Below are 12386 nucleotides of genomic sequence, written 5' to 3' on the forward strand. Positions count from 1 at the left end.
GCGTTATTACAGCAAAAGCTCTTGTTTTTGGTCCATCTTCATGTGTGTATGTTGTGATAGATTTTTCAAGGCATGTATAAGAAAATAATAGATAGTAAGCAGATAGCCGTTGGAACTATTACATATTTCAGATGGATAACATTTTTTCACAGATGTCTTCCTGTTCGATTGTGACTGGTGTTACTCACCATCCAGTCAACTAGTACTGTAGAAGAAGGCATTACTGTGAATGAGAATTGATAGCTCAAATATTCATGCACAGATGAAGAATTGCCCTTTGTTTTATCAGTTGGAGATTTTTAAAAGATGTAATCATGAAAAAGATAAGCAAAGCCCAAGCACATAAAATATTTAATATATAATGATATCTACCTCTGATGAAATGGACCACATACTTCTGAGAAAGCTAAGTAGAAGTTAAGAATTTGTATCTGTTTTACTTCTTGTATAACTAAGAAATATTTATTTCTATACTCTTTTTGACCAGGGCTAATGCCACAACCTCGATGGCCATTCTCTTGTGGGTTCTCGTTCAAACTAAATGAAATAAAAGCATTCTTTAAAGATACAAATATACTATGGGTATATTATCTGATTCCATCTAATGTAAATAATTTGTTTTGGACCCAAGTAATACCACTTGTCTTATTATCTGTAGCTGACTTGAACTACAAGTTTTGAAAGTTTTGAAATCCAGGGTAAAGAGAGGTAATAATTAAGCTTTTCTACCAATAGTCTGTTTCATCCATAGTTTGTTGCTATTCCATCCTTATCCGTCTGGATTACATTACCTTTTTCTTGTCTCTTCTGAATGTTTTTATATCTGACAGGGCTTTCCTCTTTCAGTTGAGGGAGAACTTTGCTTTCTGAGGAACTGTAACTGTTCAGCAGAGACACTAGCAGGTTACGAAGGGTGCGTTTAGAACTAATGCCAAGTCCAGACAAAGAGGAACTTTTTATTTCCACAGGAAAGAGTTTCTTGACCTGATGGATAAGTATGGCTCTCACAGTGACACCAACTCTGCAAGAAGTTCTCCAACACAACTATTAACTGGTGAGAGATTGCTTCCTATCCTGACATAATCTTGTAGGACAATCTTCATACTTCTGTGGACTAGACGCCAGCACTGAAAACTGTTTGGGGGAAGGGTGTATTGGAGCAAGAGAATATCAGGCTAAGCACATGTTTACTTATGACTTTAACATTTACTTTGTGGTCTAAACATCTAACTCAACTGGTTTGTGTGTCAGTTTCCCCAGCTCTAAAATAAATGTTCTACCCTCTACTTTCAGCAATTTTAATTAATGAATAGTGTGAACTGTGTTTGATATTTGTAGATGAAAGATAACACGAGATTACAAAGTAATAATAAAAAATTGAACTAGAATACCATAAATTCTAATGCTCCTGGAATTGTTGCCTAGTGAGAATGTCTTTATACAGCATAGTCAATTACTCTTTAGGAAAGACAGTTACGTTTTTTCACCCAGTTTGAAAAAATCATTCTTTGCTATGATTTAAAAAATTATTCTTGGAACCCCTGGCTCAATTTTTAGCTGCATAGACTTAAACTTTGTTGTGGTTGCCTGATTGCTTATAGTTTTCTGCTTTTTAACATGAAATTAGGCCTATGATTTGAAACTTCGTGCTTTTTCCCAAATGTGTGTTTTACTTTTTTTTTTTTTTCATCCTTTCTATTCTTATAGGAAAACCTGTAGACAACCTTTCGTCTGGGCCATCCTCAAGGTCACAGAGTCCTCAATTGCATCCAAAGGATATTATTACCACCATTAGCAGAAATAATTTTGTCCCAGCACCATCACCAAAGCTTCCAAAGTAATTCCCAAAGCTGATTGTAACTCTCTTGTGTGAGATGTAGAAAATGTTGTATTTGGCAGCTCAGGAAAATTTTGGGTTGAGCATTGAAGTGTTCAAAAATCATTGTTTTTTAAATCCTGTAACATAATACTATTGATATTACAAAGTTTCGGGTTTTGCAAGTTATTTTTTTCCTCATTTTATCTCATTTATTTATTGTTTATGTGGTGTAAGTAGATTAATCAGGTTGACTGTTGATCTCAGTACCTTGTAACAAATTAATGCTTCTCATTTACATTGTAGCTAGGTCATCCCTTGGGTATATATAGAAGAGAAGTTTAGTCTTGCAAAATAATATATTAGTTACTCTTGTAATTGCCTGAAGTAACACCTGAAGTTGTTGATTTTGTAATAGGGTAGGCACGATAGCCTTTGAACATAGAGATTGTGTCCATTTTATCTGTTTGTTACTGTGGTACATATTTGTGAATCAACAAGATAGACACTGTATCACTTGTGGGTCTCTAGTGAGTGTATAAATCTGTGAAGTAACTCTACTTTCCTTTTTTCTTTCTCTTCCTAGGGATAGTGCGTTTCAGATTATCTCTGTTTGCAAAGGAACAAGCCTAGGTTTGAATATTGTTGGAGGAATTGACAGAAATGAAGGGCCTTTGGTATACATTCAAGAAATTATTCCTGGTGGTGACTGTCATAAGGTAGATAAAAACCTCTTCTTGCTACACTGTTCAGTCCCCTGTATTTTTCCTTCGTTTTATACCTACCTTAGTACTATATACATACATTTATACTGTAAATACTAATTTCATTTGTGTTTCTTTTGTGTTTCTCCTTGCTGTCTCCCTAAACAGAATTATCTCATTACACCACAGCATGGTTACATGGTAATGAAAATTATTCATGAGTTTGTGTGAGGTACATGAGGATCTTATTTCCCAATTTCCAAAGCAGAAAGTAAGAAAGCAATTTTTTTAAGAGGTTACATGAGACTAGCTAATCATCAAGGATGGGACAGACATACAGTTTGCATCTTTTTTTTCACAGGATCATAGAATCACTTAGGTTGGAAAAGGCCTTTAAGATCATCTTGTCCAACCTTTAACCTACCGCTGCCAAATCTGCCATTAAACCATATCACTAAACTATCTCACTACATCTACACAGCTTTTGTCACTCAGACATTCAAAAAATCACTTTTCCCTTGGACTTGGTTTAGCTGAATCCTTGCAGTTGAGAAGTATTGTATAGGGAAATAAGAATTATAATTAAAAAAAAAAAACTGATAGTGCAGACTAATAAAACATATGAATCAGTACTGATTACTATTTTCATTATGACAACTGCAATATGTAAAACAGGAGGTCTTGGAGGTTTTTAAAAAATGAATAAATAACAGCTGTCTGGTTCAAGTACACAGAACTGTTTATCCAAGTGTCTTCTTGTCATCCTATGTTATTATGGTTATTCTGACATGTAGATAAACCAGTGTTTGCCATCTGCCAAGCAAGAGTATCACAGTATCACAGATTTCTAGGTTGGAAGAGACCTCAAGATCATCGAGTCCAACCTCCGACCTAACACTAAGTACTCCACTAAACCATATCGCTAAGCTCTACATCTAAACGTCTTTTAAAGACCTCCAGGGATGGTGACTCCACCACCTCCCTGGGCAGCCCGTTCCAATGCTTAATAACCCTTTCGGTAAAGAAGTACTTCCTAACATCCAACCTAAAACTCCCCTGTCGCAACTTTCGCCCATTCCCCCTCGTCCTGTCACCATGCACGTGGGAGAACAGACCAACCCCCACCTCTCTACAGCCTCCTTTCAGGTAACTGTAGAGAGCGATGAGGTCGCCCCTGAGCCTCCTCTTCTCCAGGCTGAACAAGCCCAGCTCCCTCAGCCGCTCCTCGTAAGACTTGTTCTCCAGACCCCTCACCAGCTTGGTCACCCTTCTCTGGACTCGCTCGAGCACGTCCATGTCCTTCCTGTAGCGAGGGGCCCAAAGAGTGTACAACTTAATTTCACAACCAAAGAGTTTTGCCCCCAAAACAGTCTTAAACTATTTGTGACTGAATATTTGTAGATTAAGATTAATCCCAAAGGCAGAGATTGATAGAAAAAATGCAATGGTTCTCCCAGACTTTTTAATAAATAAATGGTAATCATTCTTCTTTTGTTTTCTGCTGTTTTGTTACAGCTTTTAAAAATCTTTCAAATTGTAAATATATATAATTTACAGTCTCTCATGCTTATAATTGATCGAGTGAGACCGAGCCATCAGTATGCAGTAGGTTCTAATATTAGCAATATTAGAGGTAATTTCCCGAGCTTGGTTAGGTGTTTGAGAAACCTAAATAGTGAGTGTATTTAAAATCTTTGCCACAAGAGGGCAGCATTGAAATTGATATTTTAGCAGGCTTTCTGCAAGAGAAGTTGTAGATCTAGAGCTTTTCTTTGTGATGGAAAATATAGTGAAGTGCTATCATAGGCTGAAATAACATAACTAAAATTTGATGTATTTTTGTATCAAATATGTAAAATTATACTGGCCTTAAAAAGATATCTCACTTACTTTCTACAAATCTTCCTCTGTACATAGTTTGTTTCACGTGGTTAGTTTGCTTCTATGAAATATTTCTTAAACACTGAAGAACACAGACATATTATGTATAATTTCATGTGTATTACATTACACAAATGTCATAACACTGTAACCATAGGTATGGACCATGTATAATACATAGGTGAACAACAATCATTTTCAGTTAAATTGGTAAGGCTTCTTTAGAATGTGAGTCAAAAAAGCTTTATATTAGTGAAAAATCTACCCAAGCATATTTAAAGTCTTGTCTTATAGTTTCTGAGGCAGAAATGCGATATGTTACTGTGTTTGCTAGAAAGTTTGCAATGAATAATTCAACAGAAACGCAAAGTTGACAGTTGACAGTATTATTTCTAAGGTATTTTTGACTGGCGAATTCCTAATAGATGAATCTGTTGTTCTCGTTAAGATGAACATGGATAGTAAGTGCCTGAAAAGTCCCATGTATAGCCAAGAATGTCTGTTTCTTGAAAAACAAATTAATTCAGCTCTCAGCTGAGTTAATTAGCAAAGAAATTTCCTGTAGTCAGATGGGTTGGTACTCCTTGCTGAAAACAATTACTTTCTGTGGTTTCTTCTTTTTTAACAGAAGTATATCCCTTGGTCCAGATTTCTTGACACAATTTCACTGAGATCCATTCTGTCTGATGAAGCTTTTAAAATGATTGCTGTCATGCAGATTAAATGATTACAGTAAATTTAGAGAATAGAACATCTGCTTTAGTTTCTCACTTTATTAAAAAAAAAAAAAAAGAGTATCTGTTACGTGAGGCCTCAATCGCGTTTTTTATTCAGGTGAAGCCCAACTATGTGGGAATATGAGTTGGTTTAAATGGAATTCTGTACCATCTTGGGAAGGTTCCCACCTTGAGAAAACTGAATTACATCCATGTACTTAAGACAATTTAGTTTTAGTATTTATTAAATGAAAATCTAAACAACTAGTTCTACTGAGTGAAGTAGTTGTTTTCCACTGTTAATTAAGGGGTACATAAAATAAATCTGATATCAGATATCAGATAAATCTGATATCAACATGAGATACACAGTGCAAGCTGCTTTTAGGGTCCTGACATTTCCTATGTCATTAATAAGGAAACCAATGGTAAGCTGTGTCTTTTTATCTTCTTCCATCATTTGATCTACTGTTTGTTTCTGGAAAATTGTTAGGCAAAATGTGTAGCCATTTTTCATATCTCATGTCTTAACAGATCCAGAGTGCACGCTGTGATTGCATAGTTCTTCCTGCAGTGTTAGTTGTTAACACAAAGTCTGTGGTTTTGGTTGTTTGTTTGCTATGGGTTAGGATGGACGATTGCAGCCTGGAGATCAACTAGTATCCATAAACAAAGAGTCAATGATTGGCGTCTCCTATGAAGAAGCAAAAAGTATAATCAACAGAGCAAAGATGAGGTATCTGTTACTACCAAACTGCTAATTCCAAAATGGGTTACTATACAATATTAATTATTGCATTACTGTGAAAAGTCTTGTCACGGGGGCTTAGAGGAAATACAGGGTATGTTCATGTTTTTGAAATGATCGGTTGAAATACTGTGCCATATAAAAAGACTCAAATGAACCTTTTAGCACTTTAAAATTATGATATATTCATTCCTTTTTGAAATATATATATATATTTTTAAAGCACTGCTTACTTGTTCTAATGATAGAGAATAGAATATCCTTTTAGAAAAATAAAAAAGAATAATCATGCACATTGTCAGGGAAAATATAGTTGTTACTCTAGTAATAGATACTCTTATGAACAGAATAGTATACAGTATGCTAAAAGTTTTTTTAATTCTAATTCTAGGTTTGAAAGTTTTTGGGAGATAGCTTTTATAAGACAAAAAAATATTCCCAGTTATTCAGAGAATCTGCCACGTCCTTCCAGTCTCTTAACATCTTCTGGAACATACAGAGGACAACAAGCTGCAGTCCTTAGTCCTCTAGCGTCTCCTGATGGAAAGCTTGTTTCAACATTCACTCCTAATGCTGTGAGTATTTATATTATTCATTAATATAAATTGAGAAAATAGTTGAATAAAATAAAATGTTCCTTGTCAAACAGAGTCAAAACAGGTGATTCTCAGTTGTTTTTATATTCATACTCGAGATTCTTGCCCACTTCTGTTTCCCGTCAGAGCTATAAACATTGAAGCAGGCTGCCTAGGGGCTATGCTGTCTTCATCTGTCAAGTTCTTCAACCCCATCTAAGCTTTTGATAAGGCCCCGATCTAAGTTTTGAATGGCATACCTTCTCACCATCCCCATCCCATGCCTTGCATTTTCTGCTAGGGTTGTTTGGATGTGTCCAGCCCTATTTCCCCCCCCCCAGACTTCCTTCCTTTCCCTCTCTTTTAGTTTAATGTGTATTTCTAGTCTGACTTGTGACCTATTTTAGAAAATGGTATTTCATGACTTCTGATTTTCTTTCATAGATGGAAACTGGAGTCAAAATTGAAGAGCAATCTCCAATTACTTCTGCAGAGAGCAGTCCTACTGATGTGTCAGTTCCTGGTAAATGCTGATTTAATTCCCTGTCACACTTTTGTTCTTCAATAATTGTCTTAACAGAAAATAGTACATAGGCTTCCAAAAAAAAAGTAATATTGCACCATTTTTGTAGTACTAAATAAAGGATAAAGATGAATGGATTGTGCAGTAACTTCTGTCAGATATAACAACAAACAGCTGAAACCAAACAAAAATGAGTGATCACAACATTTGCTATATAGCAGTAATGATAATAGACTCAGTCGAAACCAGATAATGAAGACTCACATATAGATCAAGATTAGGTTACCATAGAAACTGCTTTCTTGATTTGATGAAATTCTGTGGATATATACCACTTGCATTTTTTTTTTTTAATCAAGGATTTGGAAGGATAGAAATAACATGCAGACCTCTTTAAGACTTTTGCAATTAATAACAAATAGAATGCACATGTGTATATTTATATATGAGAGCCATGGCATTCAAACTAAGAAAATAGTCCCTTTGATTGTATCTTTGAATATATCTTATGAAAACAACACTAAGAAAAAATAGAGAGGTTCTAGAGTTTGGTCAGAACCAAATGTGAATTGAATGGTTGTAATTCCTCTGGGAAACCAGTATGCATTGTATTTATAGACAGTGAAAATACAGGCATAACCGTGCGGTTCTCAAATAAAAAAATAATATAACTGATCCTGTTTTGTATTTCTGTATGAAGACTTGAACTATATTCTTTTTCTTTGGGCAGCATTAAGTAAGAATAACCTGTGCTCCTTGATGTCTGAGGGGAAGACTGATAAGGTGAAGGACAAACATACAGAATCTGATTCATCCTAGATATTGCTTCAGTGACTATTTAAATTGTACTTGGGCTTATTAAGGTCCTAATTAGATATCCTAATTTTAAATGAAACAGTCTCCATATTGCAAATCTGACCAGTTTGCTTCCTTCCCTGAAGGGTGAGCTGACTGAATGTTAACTTCTGAAACTGATAAAGTTGTATTATTGAATACAGCTGGCATTTAATGATCACACAGTTTTCTCGTACTGATGATTAAAAACACGCTGATTAAATCAAAGGCACAAGAAAAAGTCTTATTTCTGAATATACTCAGAATATAAGGCTCTTGATTAATATAATGCAATATGCAGGAGCTTCATTCTTTTTTAAAGAGACTAAGAAGACCGTAGTTTCTTAGTCTATTGAAATAACGTAGCTAATAGAGTAGGAAGCAGAAATTCTTGCAGCTCCAGTTTGAAGTTTCTTGTCACTTTTCTTTTTTGTTATAGCACATCCTTAGCCAAAGCTGCCACTTCTCTCATGCTGCCCCTTTTCAAGGATAACCTTGAAAAATTGAAGTAGCTCTTAGATTTTTTCTAAATGCTCAGAGAAAAATCAGCACAATTTTGAGAAATTCTTGCAGAAACTCATACACAAAGCTTTTTCATTCTGAGTTGAAAGAAAGTATGCCAATTCATCTGAGGTTCTAGCCCAATGTCTTCAGAATTTAATATAGCATGTGAGAGGTGTTAGTGTCAGAGATTTTCAAGATGTTTTCATTTATGCTTTTGGCATATAAAGAGGATGTAAATTACTTTGAGCTTGGAAACAGATATACTGTGAAATTTAAAAAAAAAAAAAAAAAATTCTGTGTGATTCCTTCTGTTCCTTTGGAGAGGATCTCAATCTGCATGGTCTTGTAGTTTTCAAATGGTGTTTTTGCTTTGAGTACCTCTGTAGTCCATTAATGAAATAATTAATTGAGATGTAAATTACATGTATAAATAATGAATAAAAGCAAGTATTTTATTTTCTTCTGGAAAAAAAACAGGCAATGAATTTGTTCTGTTTATATAGTGTAATTTATCTAAAAAAAAAAAAAAAAGTTGTCTGTGTTCAAGGGCTTCCGAAGGCTGCTGTTTCTTTTGTTTGAAACATGACAAAGCTGTGGCTGCATTTTTCAACTTCCATTAGAACAAAGAAAAAAAAAATGGAGCGGTGTTTTTGAAATCTTGCACAGGGACTGCTGAGTACTGCTAGCTTCTTTTCTTCTCCTCAAACTAATCCTCTGTAAATGCTGGAAATGAAATAGATTCACCATAATGCATTAATTAATGCAACTAGTTAAAATTATGTAAAATCGTTGCATTTCTGATTGAAATAATTGGACAGAAGGTGATGAACACTTTGGATACAGAGCTTAACGGATGGTAGTCCTTGGAAGAGAGTTCCTCCCCACGAAAACATGCAGAGGAGCCTGTTGGAATGCAGTCTAAAGTAATTCCATGCAGCCCTTAGTTGGTAACAGGTCATTCCCTCTCTTTCACAGTGTTTTCCAGATTGCTAGATAGGTTTTTAGGAACTGTTGATTATGCGGAGGGTGTGTCTTGAAGGTCTCTCTTGAAATTCACAAGTGTGTTTCCCCTTCTGTTTCCAGAGTTACAGAGAGAAAAGAAAATACCACGAGTATAAGCCATATGCTTGATGAATCGCTTGAAGTTATTCCTGGTTTCTCTCTGCTAATTTGCTACTTGTCAGTTTTTGATGGACAATTTCAAATAAGTTTGTTATTGATACCTATATTTTTTGTTTATTATTAGCATTATGCCATTTTTAAAGAAAAAGTCAACCTAAATATTAGTATTTGTTGTGGCAAGTGGGTATTTAGCTGACATCCATTTGAAGAACAGAGCTACATAACAGATTTTTCAAAGCGAGCATTACAACAGAATCATTTCATATTTATATTTTTCTTTTGTTCTAGTCATTGCACCTGGCCAGAATGGTGATTATGAGCTGCAAGGAAGGAAGACTTTCTTGAACTCTACTATTCGTCTCAAAGCAGAAAAGCTGGAGAGGGTAAACACTTCGCATCCTTTAAGTTTTCCTTTCTCCCCCTTTATGATATATGTAAAACATCCAGAGAATATTTCAAGGTTCAAACTTCAAGGTATAAGCTACATATGAAATTACCTGTTTGGGTAGTTGTTTCAGGTTGTAGGCCAATATTTCATTTTATATATTGGGCAAATTACTGTTTTTGTTAATCTAATTACTGATTAAGTCTTCTGGGAATCTGAACATCCCTCCAGATTTTTAAGGAAGTTATTAAGGACAAAGGGTTTCGCTTATTACGCTCACCAGTATTCAAGGTTAAATAATATCTGAAGATCTCTCAATTAGAAAGAAAAGTCACAAAGAGTCTCTGGAATAAAAGTGTTGTCAGTGAGAGTGTACTATGATACAAAAGCTCTTTGAAGTGCAGCTCTTTAATTACTCCCCCATGTCCCTGCAGTCATTATCCATAGCCTTTTTTTTTTTTTTCCAAAATAAGTTTTTTTCCTTCCAGGCATTGAATTATCTGGGGATTCAGCCCACAGTTGAACAGCAGCAAACCCTAAGGCAGCAACTTCAGAAAGATTCTAAAGGAACAGTGTCTTTTGGAGGTAATCATTTGTTAATTACCCTGAAAAATAATGAAATGTACAAATATAGAAATGATAGATAATAACTGTTAATACATTTTCTGTCAGTATTGGGTTGCTACTGCAAATAAAACAATACTTTGGGGCAAAAACCTTACTCTAGTTTATAAAAATAAGCTTGGCATTCTGAAACTAAGTAATTGTAAATGTAATTACAGATTTAATTAACAGCAACCTTGAGAAAGTTTTGGGGTTTGTGCTCACAAATTTCTGAATTTTTGCCATGAAAGTAGAGTATTTGAATAGCGTGAGTTTTTTCAACAGACGTGCTTTCTCCTTAAGATTTCATTAAAATATTAAAATGGTTTGCATTTTAAACAACTAAGCTGTTTATTTTTATGTTTTAAGAAGCAGCCAGATGATCCTCTGTTAATAGTGGCTTTCAGTTTAGGTGTAAATAATTGTAGAAGATAACACTCTTGAAGTGTTCTTAAACTATTGTGTCCAAGTCAATATGTATATACAGATAAAGCACACTTTTTTTTTTCTGAATTATCAAATTTTATTGTATTTAAACTTAGTAGAATGTAGCAACAGTTTAGAAAGATAAGCTATGGGATTTTTTTCATGCTCGTCTTCATTTACGTACATAATGTTCATATGATTTTTTTATGACTAAAATCAAGACCCCTTAAAATGTAGAGGCCTCTACTTTTTAGGATGGATACTGTGCTACTTTCTAGGACAGGTACTGTAATTGTTCCAAAAATTCTTTGGGATAGTGTTGGTGATTAAAGTGACTTCTTGAAGCAACTAACCCGACTGACCATTTAACTTGTTTGGTTTGTGACAACCAAGAACTTTTCAGCTATTGCATGTGGAGAGACATTTGCATAGAGACCATCACAGTCTTTTTTCTAGCTAAACCTAATTCTGATGGGAATGAGTTTTTTTCTGTTGGTTATGACAATTTTGGTAGGTGACGCTAACAGTTTAAGAATATTTGTGTTAAACTGTGAGACATGGTAATTTCAATTTTCCTGAAGTTTATGAAAAACAGCACCAAGCACTGGTTTAAGAAAAATAATTTCTTGTACTAAACCATCTAAAAAGGCACTGGATTTTCAAGTATCTTATCACTAGAGATGGTAGATCTTCCATCAGGTTTTATGTGGTGTATACTAACTGATCTTTAAATTTCCTGTTTTCTCTCAGATCGTAGGAATAAGTTTTCTTTTATACATTCAAAATGAATAGCTATATTGATTAAAAATGCTGCAGTGTCTATATATAAAACTTTCTTGCTCAGCATCAATTTTACCAGGTCTCTCTATCAGTGGTTTAAAGGACGTGCTTGCAAATGTAAAGGTGAACTGTGAACTAGCACAAAATTGCCCCTTTTTCCTACAGAGAGACTGTCTCCTCTGGGAAGATCAATCCACTGAGAAGACAGGTGTAAAACAGATGTGCAGGTCTCTCTTAATTTTTCACACAGGCCTGCCAAATGTACAGCATCTCTAACCAGGTACTTTGAGGTTGAACTTCGTACCACCTTTTGTTTTCCTTTCTCCTACACAACTGAAGAAGCATTTCATCCCAAGACCTGTTCTGAATTTTACCAGCTTTACCTAATGTTTCTATTCAGAGAAATGTGTCGGACAAAAATGTAAAAGAATTATGTTTTCCTTTAGGAAGGTGAGGGAGAACAGATACTGCATTTATAAAGAGTAGGCCTTACATGGTGATATTAGCAGTTGTGTTGCATCTAGTGATGCTGTTACTAAACTGAACCTGCAGGCTAAACTGTTTTTTAGATTTCATTGAAGTTTCAAGGAATCTGTTCTCCATGCAACTGAATGCAACAGATGGTGGCCAAAATCCTGTAACATTTGGGATCAATGAAATTGCTGGTTTATTAAATTCACAGGTAAAATATGTGTTTGTACAGTGTTTAATTGTTTTGAGGAGATTATTGGAGAGCTTAGTATACGTGAGATTATTCCAAAGCTTGGGC

General features: G+C 34.9%; 1 protein-coding gene and 1 long non-coding RNA gene across 11 annotated transcripts in view; one reads left to right on the forward strand and one right to left on the reverse strand.

Annotated features, from left to right (window-relative positions):
• The window catches only part of STXBP4 (syntaxin binding protein 4), a 74122-nt gene that overhangs the window by 13345 nt on the left and 48391 nt on the right, over positions 1–12386 (forward strand). For all 5 annotated transcript variants that reach the window (XM_066980260.1, XM_048064443.2, XM_048064441.2 and 2 more), the window contains 9 exons: positions 969–1054; positions 1708–1837; positions 2403–2535; positions 5747–5853; positions 6257–6440; positions 6885–6963; positions 9712–9806; positions 10297–10393; positions 12187–12299. In XM_066980260.1, coding sequence (XP_066836361.1) covers positions 969–1054; positions 1708–1837; positions 2403–2535; positions 5747–5853; positions 6257–6440; positions 6885–6963; positions 9712–9806; positions 10297–10393; positions 12187–12299 — 1024 coding nt within the window. The remainder of the gene's footprint in view (positions 1–968; positions 1055–1707; positions 1838–2402; positions 2536–5746; positions 5854–6256; positions 6441–6884; positions 6964–9711; positions 9807–10296; positions 10394–12186; positions 12300–12386) is intronic.
• The window catches only part of LOC106034716 (uncharacterized), a 72092-nt gene continuing 64997 nt past the window's right edge, over positions 5292–12386 (reverse strand). For 3 of the 6 annotated variants that reach the window (XR_010825931.1, XR_010825930.1, XR_007163487.2), the window contains one exon: positions 5292–5811. This is a non-coding gene — a long non-coding RNA (uncharacterized lncRNA). The remainder of the gene's footprint in view (positions 5812–12386) is intronic. The other 3 variants (XR_010825932.1, XR_007163488.2, XR_007163489.2) reach the window with 1 other exon arrangement.

This window comes from Anser cygnoides, chromosome 19, assembly GCF_040182565.1.
Source record: "Anser cygnoides isolate HZ-2024a breed goose chromosome 19, Taihu_goose_T2T_genome, whole genome shotgun sequence".
Lineage (NCBI taxonomy): Eukaryota > Metazoa > Chordata > Aves > Anseriformes > Anatidae > Anser > Anser cygnoides.